The 19,619-nt window shown below is 38.8% G+C and overlaps 1 protein-coding gene across 16 annotated transcripts in view; it reads left to right on the top strand.

Annotated features, from left to right (window-relative positions):
• The window catches only part of LOC139963074 (SH3 domain-containing kinase-binding protein 1-like), a 39,231-nt gene extending 21,997 nt beyond the window's left edge, over nt 1-17,234 (top strand). For 2 of the 16 annotated variants that reach the window (XM_071963562.1, XM_071963560.1), the window contains exons 9-15: nt 1,031-1,104; nt 1,695-1,782; nt 2,044-2,156; nt 4,841-4,885; nt 6,037-6,102; nt 8,423-8,575; nt 12,398-17,234. In XM_071963562.1, coding sequence (XP_071819663.1) covers nt 1,031-1,104; nt 1,695-1,782; nt 2,044-2,156; nt 4,841-4,885; nt 6,037-6,102; nt 8,423-8,575; nt 12,398-12,697 — 839 coding nt within the window. In that variant the 3' untranslated portion in view covers nt 12,698-17,234. Of the gene's footprint in view, nt 1-1,030; nt 1,105-1,694; nt 1,783-2,043; nt 2,157-4,546; nt 4,622-4,840; nt 4,886-6,036; nt 6,103-8,422; nt 8,576-12,397 lie in introns of all 16 variants that reach the window. The other 14 variants (XM_071963561.1, XM_071963564.1, XM_071963566.1 and 11 more) reach the window with 14 other exon arrangements.
• Nucleotides 17,235-19,619: the final 2,385 nt, after the last annotated feature.

Raw genomic sequence — 19,619 nt, 5'->3', positions numbered from 1 at the left:
CATTGGCCAGTATGTTAGGTGGTGAATGCATGTTAGACAATGTCTATAAGAGAACCGAGTCCCATTGGCCAGTATGTTAGGTGGTGAATGCATGTTAGACAATGTCTACAAGAGAACCGAGTCCCATTGGCCAGTATGTTAGCTGGTGAATGAATGATAGACAATGTCTACAAGAGAACCGAGTCCCATTGGCCAGTATGTTAGGTGGTGAATGCATGTTAGACAATGTCTACAAGAGAACCGAGTCCCATTGGCCAGTATGTTAGCTGGTGAATGAATGATAGACAATGTCTATAAGAGAACCGAGTCCCATTGGCCAGTATGTTAGGTGGTGAATGCATGTTAGACAATGTCTACAAGAGAACCGAGTCCCATTGGCCAGTATGTTAGGTGGTGAATGCATGTTAGACAATGTCTACAAGAGAACCAAGTCCCATTGGCCAGTATGTTAGCTGGTGAATGAATGATAGACAATGTCTACAAGAGAACCGAGTCCCATTGGCCAGTATGTTAGCTGGTGAATGAATGATAGACAATGTCTACAAGAGAACCGAGTCCCATTGGCCAGTATGTTAGGTGGTGAATGCATGTTAGACAATGTCTACAAGAGAACCGAGTCCCATTGGCCAGTATGTTAGGTGGTGAATGAATGATAGACAATGTCTACAAGAGAACCAAGTCCCATTGGCCAGTATGTTAGGTGGTGAATGCATGTTAGACAATGTCTACAAGAGAACCGAGTCCCATTGGCCAGGGCATTGAGAGGAAGAGTTATCAATGTATTGCAGCCATTTTATACCCAGTAAATGAGTCACACCGGCAAGTACAAGTGGAGGAAGCATGGCCAATGCATGGTTGATGCCTGCCTGTGCAGTAAGGAAGTCCGTTCCTTGAAAGTTTGTCTGTTTGTGACATGTGGCATAAAATTGGTAGAGGGGGAGGAATAATAAGAGATGTGTGTCGTTAATGATCATTTGACGTCTGATAAATACAGTGTCAATCAGCTGAGTGGATGATCCTCTACTTTCAGGTCCAAAAGCGGTGGAAGCGAAACGAAGCTCCTTAAAACCAGATGAGAGAAAACCTCCAGTCGGAGCAAAAACGGTGAGAATAACTGTAGCATTGGAGAGCAGCTCATGGGTTCACTATTAATTATCATGTTCGATTGTCTGTGGAAAGAACATAAATGAAGGCTTACGAATATCTGGATGAACGAAAGTATCCTTAGTGCTTTTGGGGATATGCATCATGTACACGTGATTTCTTCTAATCATTTCAGTCGATGCTTTTAACAGGGCCAGTGTGAATAAATCATTGAAGGGGGCTGGCTATTTTGCTCATTTATTTTAACAATAAAGCCTCAGCCAATAGAAGAAGAGATATGAAGCACTGATAGATAAGTAGCACTGGATTAGTCTGACTGTGAACTCATGTTTGCCTAATCCCTTCAGAAATGGGTACCTCAGCTTACAGAGTTTTGAATACTCGGGCATCAGCAGTTTGTAAACTTGGCATGTATATGAGTCAAGTTAAATCAGAGTTTAATCTTGTCTTATCTGGTATTGTCACAGTGTTTGATGATAATATATATTAAGTCAGCAGAGAAGTGTCCATGCCAAAATGAAATTACGTCTTCCATATTTGAGTTTTCAATTGATAACTTCCAAGGATTGTATTAATATCTTTTTTCTCAGGCCCAGCCAGGATTACCCAAGGTAAAATCCAGGCCTGCACCTGAGCCCAAACGTAAACCAACCCCTACACCAGATGAGCCTAGTAAGGGTATGGAGTCTATCTTCAAATGTAACTTGTTTTGTAATTTAGGATATTCCTACAAGTATTTAGCCTCCATATGTGTCTAGTAGTTCAATCCTCAATCTGCTATACGGAAAATTCTTAAAACAATTCAATCTGCCGTGTGCCAGGTACTTAATATTTAAAACAACAGTTGTTTCAAGTTGAAACAGTCTCAAGTTAAATCTGTCTAATTAGATTTTGACAGATTTCACCGTACATTCATTTAATTTGTTCCCACTTTGACAGATGTATTTGGTGATATTAAACCAAGCGCTAACAAACTCAGTCATCTAACAAAAGACAGGCCAAAGGTTGATAACAAGAGGCCACCATCAAGCCATGGAACAGTAAATGAAAATGTAAGTAGCAAGTCTCCTGTCTCTCTCCATTGTGATTCCTGTCCCTGCATAGTCATTCTGCATACCATGTTAAGAGTCTGCCCAGTGTAGATTCTAAATTATTAATTTCTACCCTTGAGTATATCCTTTATATTGTGAGTCCTACCCTGTGTATTTCATGTATGTTGTGAGTCCTGCCCCTGTGTATTTCCTGTATATTGTGAGTCCTGCCCCTGTGTATTTCCTGTATGTTGTGAGTCCTGCCCCTGTGTATATCCTGTATATTGTGAGTCCTGCCCCTGTTTATTTCCTGTATGTTGTGAGTCCTGCCCCTGTGTATTTCCTGTATATTGTGAGTCCTGCCCCTGTTTATTTCCTGTATGTTGTGAGTCCTGCCCCTGTGTATTTCCTGTATATTGTGAGTCCTGCCCCTGTGTATATCCTGTATATTGTGAGTCCTGCCCCTGTGTATTTCCTGTATATTGTGAGTCCTGCTGCCCCTGTGTATTTCCTGTATGTTGTGAGTCCTGCCCCTGTGTATATCCTGTATATTGTGAGTCCTGCCCCTGTTTATTTCCTGTATGTTGTGAGTCCTGCCCCTGTGTATTTCCTGTATATTGTGCATCCTGCCCCTGTGTATATCCTGTATATTGTGAGTCCTGCCCCTGTTTATTTCCTGTATGTTGTGAGTCCTGCCCCTGTGTATTTCCTGTATATTGTGAGTCCTGCCTCTGTGTATTTCCTATATATTGTGAGTCCTGCCCCTGTGTATTTCCTGTATATTGTGAGTCCTGCCCCTGTGCAGTATTTGTGTATTGTGAGTGCTGCCTGTTCATTGCCTCTGTGTATTGTGAGTCCTGCCTATTCATTACCTCTGTGTATTATGAGTCCTGCAATTGCATATCTTCAATGCCGTGCTTTGGTAGATGGGTGTCTAACAGAATTATGTCCAAAGGCAAAGGTGTGCCTACCATCTATAATACTAATTACTTTGCATTAGTTTGCTATATGTTGAATGTGTAGCAGTTACCTCTTTCAGCACCACACAGTTCCTCTGCTTAGCTAGTTCCTTCCCCTCCCCCCCCCCTCCCCACCTTCTCTCCCTCACTTCGGTAACATAATTCTCTTTTCTCGCTCCTCATTACTTTAATGGTTATTTCATTCCTTTGTAGTTGTACATTCACTTGACTTTGCCAGAGTCATAAAGCATGTTTAGCATCAGTTATTCATTATTCATTACGATAGATGAACGATAGATGAACGATAGATGAACGATAGATGAATAATAGATGAACGATTGAAGACTGAGAGACTAGACTGCAAATAATAACTTTTGGAAATCCTTCGTGTTTAACCATTGACCTCATCTTAATATCAATATTGTTAATAGTATGAACAGATGACCCCATATTCCTATTTGTATCACTTTCTCTGCGTCAGTTAAGTGTGATCATTCAAACTATTTTCAATGTCGCTCTAATCTCTTCAACTGGCAGCATGGTTTCTTACCAGAATGCCAAAAAACTTATTTAAACTCTCTTCTGCTTCTCTGGCAATACCCTTTTCAAGGTTGAGTGTCACCCATGAACTACATGAAATATTTGACAAATTTTGATTTAAAATTAAAGCTAAAAAGCTGATAGTTAACTTGTGTGTGTTTGCATTGGAAGTCTTCCTTCAGTCACACTAAATAATCATATACTGAATTGTGAGAATTTATCTAACATTCATTTCCCTTTTAAAAATAAGTCATCAGCTCACTTAAGTAAGCAAATAGGACTGGCGTAAGTCATTGGCTTACTTAAGTAAGAACATCGGACTGATAAAAGTTATTGGTTCTTACAAGAAACATTTTCTGATTCCAGTAAGCCACTGGTTGAATTAAGTGAAGTGTCTGATATATCTCACTCATTCTCTCCTACAATTTTTCTAAAACATTACGACCTTGTCTTCAGATCAGAGACATGTTCGCTATGTACTCGCACCTGATTAAATTTTTTGTACACGGTGATCTTAAAAACAGAGACCAAAGAGTCTTAAGCAATTGCACTGTTGAGCTGCAAGTAGTTAGCACTTTGTCTCGAGAGAATGTAACGATAAGGCATGAGAGCATGAAACCAATTGTTTTGAAAGAACGAAAAGGATACAGCATGAAAGCATAAATAAGAACTAAACTGCCAATTTAGCAGCAAAATTGATCAAGAGGATACAGGTTTTCCTCCATTCAAATCGAAAATTCAACACCTTGCAGTATTCTGTACGGAAATGTTACTGCCACAGGAAGTAAGCAAAATGAGAAACTGATACATCAACTGACCAAAAGAATTGTAGTTTTACCTTTCTTTTCCTTCAGAGGGTGCTGGTTCTGACTATTAGGCTTTTCTTAATCATTTATTTTAATCCCTTTGTAGCTTTTGAGTGATTCACTTTATTCCCAGCGTTCCCTTGATGCATTTTGGGGTTACCCGTCTTTACAAGTCAATAAGGTATTATTCGATAAGGTATTTCCAAAAAACCATTTTGTCCATCTTGCTTTCTCTGGTGTTTTTTGTTTTGTTTTCAAAGACAAAGCCTTTAGGAACAAAGCGTCAGTAAACAAATGAATTCTGTGTAAGTTGCACAGGACGTAGAGGGATTAATGGAAAGGTGTATTTAGTTCTGGTTTTGATTTGCATGACTCTATTCCTGCTTGGTCTTATTTACAGATGCCTTCACATTCATTCCCATCTCACGGGAGATCCTCTCTTGTGGTATGTTGCCATGGTGATATCCAGCACCTGCACATTAGCTTTGTTTAAGTTTGTTGGCATTGCCGTGGCTCTTTCACTGCACCACATGCACCAACATTCCTGTTTGCAGCTGTGTCACATCAACCAAAATACACTAATGGTGCAAATACCTTCACAGCAGTCACAAAAAGTTTGTCATATAATTTTATCACTGAAAGCTGACCATATCAGAATATGAGCTTGCTTGTTGGCGAGGAAGCACATCTCATCTCCAGCCATCTGAAGCCACCACCCTTCTGACCAACTGAGGAAGCAACTCCTCTTACCCTTATCTCCCCCCCCCCAATCCCACCCCCATTTACCCCAGCAGCCACCTTCCTGGCCAAAGAAAGTTTACCACAGATGGAAGAGGAAGGTTTAAAGGCCTGTGGACAAAAGGAAATTGTATGAATGTCAGTGATATACTCACAATATAATACACTGTGGAAGGGAAGCATGTAACATGGTAACATAGAAATAGAAGAGGGAGCAAAAAGAGTGCATGGCAGTTTAATACCGCACTCTGAGGTGGGTAACTATTTGTGGTGCCACAGTTGATATATTGGGGAAAGCAATGGAAAAGAAAGAGAGTAGGGGGTGGGACCGGGGGCGGGAGTGGTTGGATGGTAATCAATTTAGTCCTCAATTAAGATGCAAATATTTTGTTTGATCGTAATGAAGAAGAAGAAAAATGTCTTAATAAGGCATCCATGGCAGCACCCAGGTAATTCCAATTTCCTGATTGTGTCTACAAAAAGCAAGGGATGTCAGGAGCCAATGTAAAGTAAGAAATTGGTACACAACTGGGGTATGCATAAAAGGTGCAGATGCTTTAGTGCTGCAAGAAGTTTGGAAAGCATTAAACATTGAATAGTGTCTAAATGATGCAAGGGAGAATTTCAGTAATTCATTCATTCATGAAGAAAAATGGAAAAAAAAAATGGGGCACAACAAATTCACTGCAAAGCTAACTTGTTCAATAAATGTTTTATTATCTATTTTGCTTTTTTTAACTAAATTTTATGTTTTATTATTTAAAGCTGTGCTTGAAGTGATGAGCTTGCAATTTTGTTTTTCCTGTTTTGTTTTTTGTTTGTTGTCAAGAAGTTTAATTGTTTGTTGCTCTTTCGTAGCTGCGTCATCTGTTGGCCAAACGGCCCAGCCTCCCGGCAACATTTGAGCATAGAGAAACTAGTGAGGTATAATTGTCTTTTCCATCATGGTCATCATCATAACAACGCTTCTTCCACACAACGTTTTTCTTACAATATCCACTTAATTTGTCATTCTTTACATAAATCAAATAAATAAATATTCCCTCTCAACAAATCTTTCCATGATTTCAAACTTACCATTTTGGTTGATGTTAATGCTCATAACACAAAATCCTTGTCATTAATAATATACTTGGAAGTCTTCATATAACCTTTAATACTCCTTGATTTAATAATAATGTTCATAGTAATAGTGTTGATATTAACAATGTCACCTATTCGACTATGTTTACAAGCACTAGTGTTGATGATATTGTTCATAGTGACTTTAATTAATACTTGGTAATATTATGGCTAATATAGTGTTCATGGTACAGTTAGGATAACACTCCTCAGTAATACTATGTTTGATAGCAATGTCCATGGTACCACTAGTACTGTGATTGATAAGAAACATTTAGGACAATATTCCTTAATTTGTTGTTTTATCATAACAAAATATAAACATAATGACAGATAATTTAACCTTGTTCCTTTGTTTTACTCTAACCAAACCTAATTGGATACCTTCAGTCTAAGTAAGGGATTTGTTTAGTTGCATTCATTTAACTACTCGTAATCAGCAATTCATTAATATGTTTGATAGAAATGTCCATGGTTCCACTAGTACTATGGTTGATAAGATTATTTTACTATAAGACCATTTAGGACTATACTCCTTACTAATACTATGTTTGATAGCAATGTCCATGGTATCACTAGTACTACAGTATGATTGATGAGAAACATTTAGGACAATATTCCTTAATTCCTTAATCACAACAAAATATAAACATAATGATAGATAGTTTTAATCTTTAAAAATCGAAAAACCACAGGTTGCGAAAGGAAGTACCCTTAAGAACCTTTTCCGGCTTGAAAAGCAAGAGCACCCCGGAGAAAACAGACAAAGTAATACACATAAATAGCAACAAAAAGGATAAACCCCCTCCCCTACCAGATACCCCTACCAGATACCCCTACCACAACCCTACCTGCCACCCTATACATTTTACTAATACTATGGTTGTACTGATAATCTTCCCAGGCCAATATTCCTCCAAGGGTATCCAAATTACTACTTGTATTAGGGTTCATATAAATAACAATGTTCTTTCTAAGTAGCACTATTTCACCTCCTTTTTGTCAGTTTGTTATAATTAATATTGAAAATTTGAAATTAATTCAACTATACTATTATTCTTTATTGTACTTCACACAAGGTAACCCATGATGCTTTTGAACATTCTGTTGAGGTCTTCATTAAACGATGTTTCATTGGGTTGCTCCTTTGTTTACCCTAACCAAACCTAATTGGATACCTTCAGTCTAACTAAGGGATTTATGTAGTTGCATTCATTTAACTACTGGTAATCAGCAATTCATTAAGCGGTTAATCCGACTATGAAAAATTGCATGTCCCATAATTTTGATCATTTTCTGGTACAGTTTTGATGGATTAAAGTAACATATGGCCTTCGTCAGTTGCCTTTCATCACTCTGTATGATTTCATCCAATTATAACAAAATCAACTCAACGCTATACAGTTATAAAGTGGTACCCACTACAAAGGAAGCAAATGCCATTATATTTCATATTTGCCTTATATGTGGTGTGCCAATTTTACAAATAAAGCAATATATATTAACAATAATCAGGCTTAATATCATCATGAAGCCATGTTTTAAATACATAAATCTGGAAATAATACAAATTTCCTAGAAAGTCAAAGTTATCAGACTTCATTAAAAGGCCAGGAAAAGGTTTTGCTGAACCGCCTGTTAAATATGGCTGAGCAGTTCTGATTCAGGAAATCTCTGCTTGATCTTTAACTCTTGGGTGATATTAGACGGAAGCCTGGTTGTTAAAACGTTCAGTAAATTTTTCTCATGGAGAAGTCATCACAAGGATCTTTGTACTGAGAGACAGGAAAACCAGATACAATATGAAGATGAATGGTGTCACCCGTTTCTAGTCAGAAGCTGATGTTTCTTTTACAATGTGGCACCAGCTGTTCAATCATAACGTGAACATAATTTCACCTGCAGTTTGCTTTTCTTGCCGTAGAATGCATGAATGGAGAAAATGCGATTTTGTTTCATTTTTAAAACTTTGCTCTTTTCTTATTCCATACAACTTCTTTTTTGTTTGTTGCACATAGTCCAGCATTAGTTGCATCTTCCTGTCTTAGATGCCTGCCTGCTCAATATCTCTGTTCCTTCTTTCTGTTTCCTCCATAACATAACCCTTACTCTCCCCCTGTAGTCATTTGCTGCTCCTTCTACTAACCTGCAAAATGATGTCAACGCTGCTTCTTCGGTTGCTCCTGAAGCCTCCAAGCTGCCCCCTTGGTCCAAGGATCTCAAGTCCAAATCCTTACGAAGACCTCCAATCGTTTCTCGAGAGAACGATGAACAGGTGAAATTCATGTGTAAAACTAATGTAACTTAATGCTAAGTTCAAGTTTATAAAAAAAAATGTATCATTTACAGTGCAAAGTGTTAAACAAAAGTCCTTGCAAAAAGAAATTGCGTAACATTGCATGTTGTAGATTAATCTAATAGCATGTTGACTAATACGCATGATATACTGGGTGAAGGAATGCCTGCCTGGTTAGCACTACCGCACCATCAGTATTAGGTTGAAGGGCAACGTGGTTACTACAGGATTGAATGACTGCCTGGTTGGCACTCTCAGCACTATGTGACATAGCATAGCATCAGTTCCGGTCAATGACAAGGAATAAACAGTATGGTCATCACAGCATGGTGATAGCCTCAGGAAGAACGATGCACTCATCACAACATTGTGAGATTCGAACACCAATACGGTTCTACCTAGAACTTTCCATAATGATAAGGAGCAATAAGACATCCATATCGAGACACAGTAGTGACTTCTGCCCAGATCTGTTCATAATGCTACACAGTCACAGCATACCCTCAATACTGTACAATGCGGGTGTGAGGGAGGGGGGGGTGGAGGCAATGACAACATGGTGACACCAGTGGCGGAGCTAGGGGTATTGGTCAGAGGGGGCGAGAAGGCCTGTAGGGGCGCTTTCGACACTTTCTAAGCGGAGCGCCACCACAGGTTGGCGCGGAGCGTTTTTAGTAAAGATACTCCCTAGATAGCAGGAAATGACCCTTTCCGGGCCTTGCTAATTTGCAGATAAACAAAGAATAAATAGGTGTCATCGACATTTTGTCAGAAAATTACACCAACAAAATGTGACAAAGGTCAATAGGTAGATGAGAGCGCAATAAAAAAGTCAATAATCGTGAAAAAAGTAAAAGTAGTAAAAAGCTGAAAAGGACGCCAGCAGTCCATTTGATACAGTCGGGGGGGGGGGCATTCGCCCCCCCTGACTGTATGGACGCTCCCCCACTGGGTGACACATGATCAGCACTTTCTATTATGACCAATACCAAAAGTACAAAAAAGCTGTATCAACATGGCTACCTAACAAACACTGCCTGGTAACAACAAATTCAATGTGTTGCTCACAAACAGTACATACTGATCCTGTTATGTGTAACTAGAACAATGAACAAAGTACTCTAGATAATGAAAGAGGAGCAAGAAAATACATAATGCTATAGTATTTTTTGCATAGACTATGTTACATCATCCGACTTTCAGAACCATTGACATGAATTCATTGCCAGCTGCTCTCCTTAAAGCCTACTAAAATAAAATTTATACCTCGCCTTTTCTCTTCCGGTACTTCTCCTGGCAAAAGTATATCACTCGCAGATAATAAACATTTTTTTTTTTTGGTCTTGTAACTTTTTTGCTCTAATTATAAGCTCTGCAAATAGTCATCATAATTAAGTAATTTTACAGTCTGGAGAAATGGGACAACTAGAAATTAATTGGTAATGTTCTAGAGAATTTTATTGTCTGACATGAATGGAATTTGTGAAAGATATGTAGAAAGGATTTTCCAGATTAGGAGCAGGGGTAGAGATTATCAGTGATGTGGGATTGAGAAGACCAGACAATCAGGATTCGTCAGCTGTTGAGAACCATACTGTAATACGCCCCTGTTTGGTAACTCTCCATGATTTGGTCCATGCTATTAAACGTGGAGTAATCCTGCTGTCATGAAGTTGTTCTGATTTGTCAAAAACTGAAAGCAGCTTCTGTAGAGTTAATCGTCAAGCTAAGGCATATAAGGTCTGTGATAAATAGACACACGCTATGGATAACTATGGTAGAAACATGCCAAAGATCAAACATGATTTAACCATATATATGTATATCTGTGATATGGTATGTGTGCTATTCAAAACAATGATATAACCAGAGATATGCATATCAGTAATATGATATGTATGCTATTCAAAACAATGATATAACCAGAGATATGTATATCCGTTAACCGTTATATGATTTGTACGCTATTCAAAACAATGATATAACCAGAGATATGCATATCCCTGATATGATATGTATGCTATTCAAAACAATGATATAACCAGAGATATGTATATCCGTTAACCGTTATATGATTTGTACGCTATTCAAAACAATGATATAACCAGAGATATGCATATCCCTGATATGATATGTATGCTATTCAAAACAATGATATAACCAGAGATATGTATATCCGTAAACCGTAATATGATTTGTACGCTATTCAAAACAATGATATAACCAGAGATATGCATATCCCTGATATGATATGTATGCTATTCAAAACAATGATATAACCAGAGAGATGCATATCCATGATATGATATGTATGCTATTCAAAACAATGATATAACCAGAGATATGCATATCCGTAATATGATATGTATGCTATTCAAAACAATGATATAACCAGAGATATGCATATACTTGATATGATATGTATGCTATTCAAAACCATGATATAACCATAGATATGCATATCTGTGATATGATATGTATGCTATTCAAAACAATGATAAAACCAGAGATATGCATATCTGTGATATGATATGTATGAGCTATTCAAAACAATGATACTGTTTAACCAGAAACATGCATATCCATGATATGGTATGTGGCCTATGAAAAACATTGATTAAAACCAGATCTTTGCATATCCATGATATGACATGCGCTATGAATATGTACGACCCGAATAAATCACGGCAGGATACTATATGTTGTCTAATGACAAGATATATATTACTATGAAGGGTGTAATATGTTATGAATAAACATGGTTGTAAATGTTATATGAATAATCATGATGTAGTACATGTCAGCACCTTGTTATCACAGTTAGATTCAATTGTAAGGAGATATCCTATTGAATTTGAAAGTGCATTTCTATGAACAGAAGAACACACTTTCCACACATATGATACACAAGAACTTTTCATATAGATACTACCTGGGAGGGGGGGGGTGGGTGGGTGGGGGAGTGTGGATAAATAGGTGATGTCAGTACCAATTATCTGCATCTTCCTCCATAAATATTCATCAGAAATGTTATTGTTTGTGAAGGATATAAATGCAAAGGTAATATATTCTGTTTTATCCTTAACTTGTATGCCTTACTGTTACAATATGATAATATCAGACACAGTAACTCATGAATTAAGAAGCCATATGAATCCTCCGTATAAAAATTGATAATAAGATTTAATCTAAGAAGTATCAATAGTTTACTCGATTTTATTGTCTACAGAACCTACATCAAGAATACCGTTGAGTATCGAATTTCTTGCTAAGTGCATTCAGGGTGTTAACCCCAGATTTTATTACATCAATTTGCTACCAGTTCTCGAAATAATTCCTATTGAGTGTGTCTTTAGGACACAATGGTTGTTTTATCACTGGAATCCATCAGTGGTATTTCATGTCCCCAAAAATAGGTTTTGCCTGTCCCGTAGTTATATTTATTCCTTCCAGCAGGTGAAAGGAATCTATGAGATTTTTGACGGCACAGGTGTGTTTGTATGTGACACCTACTTGTAAACACAGTAACTCAAAAAATTCATGGTGGATTAATTTCAGATTTGGTATGTGGATCCATTATATTGAGTACAGGAACCCTATTTTTTTCTGTGAAGGTCAAAGGTTCTTTGAGGTCAATATTTGTCAAAAGTTTGAAAACTTTGTAAGCACGATAACTCACGATTCTTGACCTGTTCCGGTCGGTACAAGCTAATGTTGTCAGCCGCTCTGGTGGGTAGCAATTATCCTTTATGTTTAAATGATGCCAAGTATCGATTACTCTATCATTTTCTTGCCTTGTAGGTGACCGATGGTCCTGTTTCAAACGTGCCAACGAAATCGCCACTTTCCAAGTCTTTTGGAGGAACATCACACACCGGTGGTGTCGGGGCAGCCGGTTCAGGCCAAGATGTAAACGATCTCAAAAACGAAATGAAAGCGTTACGCACGGAGATGGCCAATCTGAGAAACGAAATGGCCAGTCACAAGAAGGAGGTGAAGAAGGAAGTGGATAATTTGGTGCAGGAGTTAGACGAGGAGAAGAAAGTCCGGATGAGTATGCAAGTGGAACTCGATAGAGTCAAAAGAATGCTGAAAAACTGAGGTCAAGGGTCACCATTACTACTATCATCATCATCAACATCCTCATCATCATCATCAGCTCAACTACTAGGTCAGTGCAAGACAGCTAGTATTCATTTTGTATCATTCTCATATATATCCACCAAGCCGAGTACAGAAGAAGGAGGAGCGGGTCTCTTAGCTCTGCCTAAGACGGACGACTTCTGGGACCTGTAAGCGAGGATTCTACGATATTACAACCTTGAAGGTTGTTGGTCTACAAAATCAGGCCCAGTAGGTTCTTTGTAATACTTTATTTGACTGACTGCACTGCCTAGACACCTCTGTATGATAGCTTTTCTTATGTATAAACCACAACTGAATTTATCAGATATTAGTATAAATTGCGGTACAATGACGGGACATGCAGGAAGCTGTATGGTTTCTCGGATAATGGAAGGGGCCATGTAGTAGTAGTGAAGTAACCAACAGTACCACCCATTTACAGGATTATGCATATTTCTACTACCATTCCTCCATGATTGTCAACTCAAAATGGAGACCCCAAGACGAGAAAGGCGATGCGACGTCACAGCATAGTCATTGTAGCCAACTTTCTTTCATCTGGATATCTTGTGCTATGTAGTTTATATTAATCAATCAGTTTTACTTCTACTGGATGACAAGTCTAACTCATCGTGTAGCTACAGCCTACTCATGAATTCAAATAAAGTGTCGGGGAGATTTGTTCTAAGAGATGTTTCTCAGAGCAACATCTTCAAGAGGCTCTCATGACCAGCAATCCAATTGTCCCTTCTTTCGGCCATCTTTACCTTGTTGGAGTTACCAGAGTCTTGTTGATCTGTTCAGTAGCAAGGACCAAAAGCTATGTCATGTTTACAAAGAGAGATAGAAGTAGTCTGATGTGATGTGCACAAATCTACAAGGGCCACAGAAAATGCTCTTGGGCTATTAGTAGGGTGTACCTTCTGGAGACCTGTCACTTGCAGGGTCAGACCTTGACAAGGTCAATCTCGGAACTTTTATGAATTATTTGTACAAATACAACTTGTATGCTTAAGCATAGATATTTCCCTACCTTTTCTTCCCCTAACCATTCACAGTGCCTTTCCATGTCAAAGTCTGATAATACACAGGAGATGTTTTAACATTTATGTAATTTCCTGAGCCATGTTCACTCCAATACAGGACATTCCAGGACCTCTAGTTTTCATATATTCTGTTTATCTTTTAGTTCATCAATGACATGTATAGCTGCAAGACATAAACAAACGTTGTCTTTCATTGAATTTTTTTTTGCCCAGAATCTTTTTTCATGTTTTTTCAGCAGAAGACGATGTAGACTTGTGGCATCAGTCTAGCAGGGCATTTTGTAGACTTGTGGCTGATGCCATCAGTCCTCTTCCAGCTATGTTTTGTCCATCTATTGTCGAAAACAAACTTGTGTAGTCCTAAAACCTATGTTATAATCATTGACTGTGCTGTTTTGGTTTAAAGTATGTTTCCAGTTTCAGTAGTAATCAACCATATTTTTAGAGTATATCAATCATCTAGTAAACAGAAGGAGAGGAGAGGAGGAGGAGGAGAGGTGGGAGAGAGGAGAAGGAAAGGGGTTGAGAGGTCATGAGAGGGAGAGGAGGGGATGGGGGAGTAGGGTAGAGGAGAGGAGTGGGAGAGGAGGGAGTAGTGCAGAGGAGAGGAGGGTATAGGAGAGGAGAGGTGGGGATAGGGGAGGAGGGTAGAGGAGAGGTGGGGGTTGAGGAGAGGAAAGGAAAGGAGGGGGAGAGGTCAGATGGGGAGAGGAGAGATGGGGATAGGGGAGGAGGGTGGAGGAGAGGTGGTGGAGAGGAGAGGAAATGAGGGGGAGAGGTCAGATGGGGGAGAGGAGAGATGGGGATAGGGGAGGAGGGTAGAGGAGAGGAGGAGTCGAGGTGGGATAGGGGAGGAGGGGAGAAGAGAGGGAGAGTAGAGGGGGAAGAGGAGAGGAAAAGAATACTTCTGTTTTGGTGGTTCAATTGGAAGGCCCTTCACCCATCTTTTTATTAGCTAAATTCTACATCCACAATGTTCATTGCTATGGTAGGATATTGTATAACACAAAGTGTTTCAAATAATGGCTATGATTGAAAGAGAAATATATTCTTTGTTTTAATTCATGTTGTTGTACTTAAATAACAGATTATTGTACACTAGATTTACCTGTTCACTAGGCTAGTTAACCTTAGAGGTCTCTCAAGGGTCGTACTAGATAATTATTTTGGTCTTGTATTTTAGAGAGACAGGAGCACTTCTGTTTGAGTGTGTTTGTAAGACAATTAAGCAATCTCTGTAATAATTAAGAAGATTTACATACTGAGAATTAGGATATCATTATCTATGTGCATGTGCTTTATTTACCATGTCATGTTGTTTTGTTCACATTCTATAAACAAAAGGGAACAAACAGTTGTTTGTGATGATCTGTTCATGAGTAACTTCTGCTCATTATGATCTTCAAATATTAAAACTATAAAACAATTTGTTATCAATGGTCCGGTTGTTACCTCTTATGGTTGACGGTGCTAGGATGTAATCACCTACACCATTTAAAAAACAGTGAAGCATTCTGTAGGAATAGATGGGGCTGGTACCCTGGTTTATCAGTTAATTCATGACGATTATCGAGAATATTGTAATACTTGGTCTGCATATTTTCTGTAATTTGTATCTTTTTCCTCATGTTAAATGATTTGATATGATATAATTGAATTTTTTTTAGCAGCAGCATAGTAAAAATAATTTGTTTTTTAACTATAGTAAGCAAGTAATCCTCATGTTACCATGGCAACAGTAAAAATGAGTTACTTGTTAGGCCAATTCCACTTAATGGCAGGTTGTTAGTGTTGCACTTGAACCACTACGGCTCTGTTGCATAAGATTAGTGTGCGCACTAGGTTGGCTTAGGAGTTTCAATCACTAACAGTTGGCATGGTAACAAGATTCAATTTGTGATTTATGCTTTAATTCTTGTGAGGGTGTATGATACGGCTATAACATTCAGTTCATCCAGAATTTTAATTGTAATTAAAAACAAATTCCTTGATACATTTCTGGTACTTAATCATATGAATGATTTTCACTAAACAAAGTAAGATTTAAACTTTGTTGTTTTCATGATTGGTGAATCGTTTAGAAATTAATTTTGTCCTCCCCCTTATTTTAAGGTTGACCATCGAGTGTTTCCTAGCCTGGCAAAGCTAATATAGATACAGAAATATGTATATTTCAATACTTAATTTTTGAATGCAACAGCTAATTTATATTCATTGGTTCCAATTTGGATAATACATGTACTTAAGCAGGCATAATTTTTACCAGGCAACAAAATTTACCTAAATTTGTTGTTCTGTCTATCTCTTATGATTTCCATTATTTCTATAAAAATAAATAAAAATTGCTACAATTATTCAACGAATACTCAGTATTGCTAAAAGCTAATTAAGATGAGAAAATAATTTAAATGATGTCTATGAAATTCTGCTGAAGATGTTTCCAGCATAAATCATTTCTTTTACCATGTTGCAGGTAACATAGACAAGGATTCATCAATTCTACTGAGAACAAAGGTTGATGTAGGGAGGGGGGGGGGGGGTGGTGGGGTGGTGGATTACTCACAAGAAGCACATTACAAATGTTATCATTTCAGTTCACAACAGACATTCATGTGATCACATATGTCATGACTATGTTTGATTTTAGTCCTCTTAGTGAACCCTATGCCCTTCCATGTGCCTAACCACTTGTACACAGTTGAAGGAGAGTGAATTACTAATCAAGAGTATAAAGAATGTGTGTGTGGGGGGGGGGGGTGGGAGGGAGAGGGGTAGCGGATATAAGAGAGATTCTAATCCTGGTGGTAGAGTAAATTTGACATTTACTTGATTGTTCAGTTGTGACAAAGATTTCTTGTTCCTAAACGACAAGAGGCATGAATTTGCATTATTGCATAATCACCTGTCTACATGGTTAGAGACCATCTTCTGCTTGTCAATGCAATGTTCCTTATGCCATGATAAGAATGTGTCCAGTTTTCTGGAGTATTCACAGTTTTAACTTCATGGAATGTTATTTGGAATTAAGTCATTATTAAGGTATACCCATATCCATAAGCTTCTTCTATTGTGTTAAGTTTTCATCAACAACGAAGCTATTCTTTCTTTCTTTTGTTTTGCCCTGGTCATGGTGGTTTGTACCTCTTATTAATTTGTGTCTTTATCTGTCGCATAAACTGCCTATCATGAAACAGGTCGACAAAAGTTCTGTTACGGATTTATTTTATATATATATATTTTTGAAAGCTCCTGGTGGAGGGCAATTGTGTGTGGGTATAATAATAATAATAATTACATTTAGTAATGTGGTATTAGTCATTTGTATAATTTTTTTTGTAGAAAAGTGGAAGTACATTTGATAGCTATAAAGACAAATTATCTGTGGAAATGCATATTTAAATGACCAATATTACAACCATTTCATTGCATATGGTTTTTTATGCCATTTCAACGAAAAGTTAAAATTATATTGTCTGTGTTCTTATAGTTTTCCTTGTGTTTTTATCATTAATGGCCAGTCACTTTGGTGACATTCCATGGGATGCCATGGGTACTCCCATTCCAGACAGGTAAGACCAGTAAATCTTCCATGCAGCTGTGTCCTAAGAGGGGTGCAGGTACAGTTGTGTCATAAGAGGGGTGCAGGTACAGCTGTGTCATAAGATGGGTGCAGGTTCTGGTGCAACTCTGTCCTCAGAGGGGTGGGTTCAGGTGTAGCTGTCTCCTATGAAGGGTGGGTACAGGTGCAGTCTTGTCCTGAGAGGGGCGGGTGCCAGTGCAGCTGTGTCCTCAGAGGGGTGGGGTCAGGTGTCGCTGTGTCCTAAAAGGGGTGTGTGCAGGTACAGCTGTGTCATAAGAGGGTTGGGTGTAGGTACAGCAGTGTCATATAAGAGGGTGGGTGGGTGCAGCAGTGTCCAATGAGGGATGGGTACAGGTGCTGCTGTCTCCTATGAGGGGTGCGTACAGGTGCAGTCTTGCCCTGAGAGGGGCGGGTGCAAGTGCAGCTGTGTCCTCAAGAGGGGTGGGGTCAGGTGTCGCTGTGTCCTAAAAGAGGTGTGTGCATGTACAGCTGTGTCATATAAGAGGGTGGTTGCAGCGGTGTCCTATGAGGCATGGGTATATATGTAGGTGATTGCAGGTTCATCTTGGAGGGAAGATTGGGTATAGCTGCAGGTGTGTCTTATGAAAGGTGGGTGCAGGTGCAGCTGTGTCTTATTAAGGGTGGTTGCAGGTGCAGCTCTGTCATGTGCGAGTGGGTGCATGTGCAGCTGTGTCTTATGCAGGGTGGGTGTAGGTGCAGCTCTGTCTTGTTAGGAGTGGGTGTAGGTGCTGCTGTATCTTATGAGGGGTGGGTTTTTTTCACCAAGATTACAGCAGTTCCATGAATACCAACAGTGACAACTGACAAGCTACATGCAGCATCCATCTATTAGTTGTCATGTAGCTATACACATACAAAGCTTATAAATTGATACCTCATCATGATTGGAGGCCGCAGTTGAATAATGATGATCCCTTACCCAACACTAATAAACTTAATGTGTGGCATCTGAATACTTCTTAAATATTATTTAGTACAACAAATATCAAATAATGATTTTACACAATAGAAGCTAAAACTGATTCAAAGATTTACTTTCAAAATATAGGGATATTAATCAACCTAGTAGGCTACAAGATGAATGATACGTTGGTAAGTCCTGTAAGCCAATTTACAGAGCCCCTATCGTTGACAGACTATGTGGGAAAATCCAACTGATTTTGTTTCACTCAACATATCTTTTTCCAAATTCTAGGTTGTTGCCTACAGTACAGTGTGTTTCAACATTTATCTTTGTCACCGTGGACCCCATGTTGTATTACCAGTGGCCATAGGAGCTCAAAAACTTTCAAGGTCAAGAGCCTTCGCAAACATTTTTGCAGGCAAAACATCTGTACCAACTTTCCACGTTCGGTGGTTGTGTTTGCAAAACATAATTAGGAAGGGGTGGGGGGGGGGGCAGACACGGTGCCTTAGGGTTTAGAGGGTGTATGATGGCTTCCTAACCTTTGAAAAAAACTCAGCTCTTTCAACTCGTATACTGCCATTCCTTTCAAGTTCTACAATGATGAACACATGTGACTGTCAATGTCAAAAAGTAGGTTACAGGCCACGAGACCGAAGGTCCGCGAGACCGAAATTAAAAAAGGTCCGCGACACTGAAGGTCTCCGAGACCGAGGTCCGGGAGACCCAAACTATTTCTAGGCCCCGCCAGACCGAAACTATTACTAGGCCTTTAACAGTGGTAAGACAAATATTACTACCGGTAATATTACGTTGATAAAGCTCGTAATTAAAAATAATTTACAGCCATTTCATTTCATACTGGATACCAGTGACTTACGCAAGGGGGCTGGGACGGCTTGCATTGATACTACGCCTCCACCAGAGAACCCGGGTTTGCAGGGGGCAAAAGTCCCCGCTCTCAAAAGTCTCGCCCCTCCCCCCCCCCCCCTGCTGCCCCAAATGTAATATGATAATACAATATAACCGAATAATTAGATATAGCGATACCCTATTTTAAACAATATTGCCCCACTTGTCAATCTCTTCGACCCGCTCTGAAGCCCCTCTAATGAAAAAGACCATCGGTCTCGCGGACCATATGTTCGCAGAAATTCGGTCTCGTGGAATGCCCTCAAAAAGATGGTTGGCTGAGTATGAAAGAATGAATTCAAACTGTTTACTTAAATTGTATTAACTTCAGAAATAATTCATAAAATTTTCTTTACAAATTAAATTAACATTAAACTGACATTTGTTAGAAAAGACATGACTATCTGGCATAGAAAATACTTTGCTTGAAATAAA

The sequence above is a fragment of the Apostichopus japonicus genome, chromosome 21 (genome assembly GCF_037975245.1).
Source record: "Apostichopus japonicus isolate 1M-3 chromosome 21, ASM3797524v1, whole genome shotgun sequence".
Classification (NCBI taxonomy): domain Eukaryota; kingdom Metazoa; phylum Echinodermata; class Holothuroidea; order Aspidochirotida; family Stichopodidae; genus Apostichopus; species Apostichopus japonicus.
Note: the sequence above shows the minus strand (reverse complement) of the source record. Positions and strands in the feature narration are given on the sequence as shown.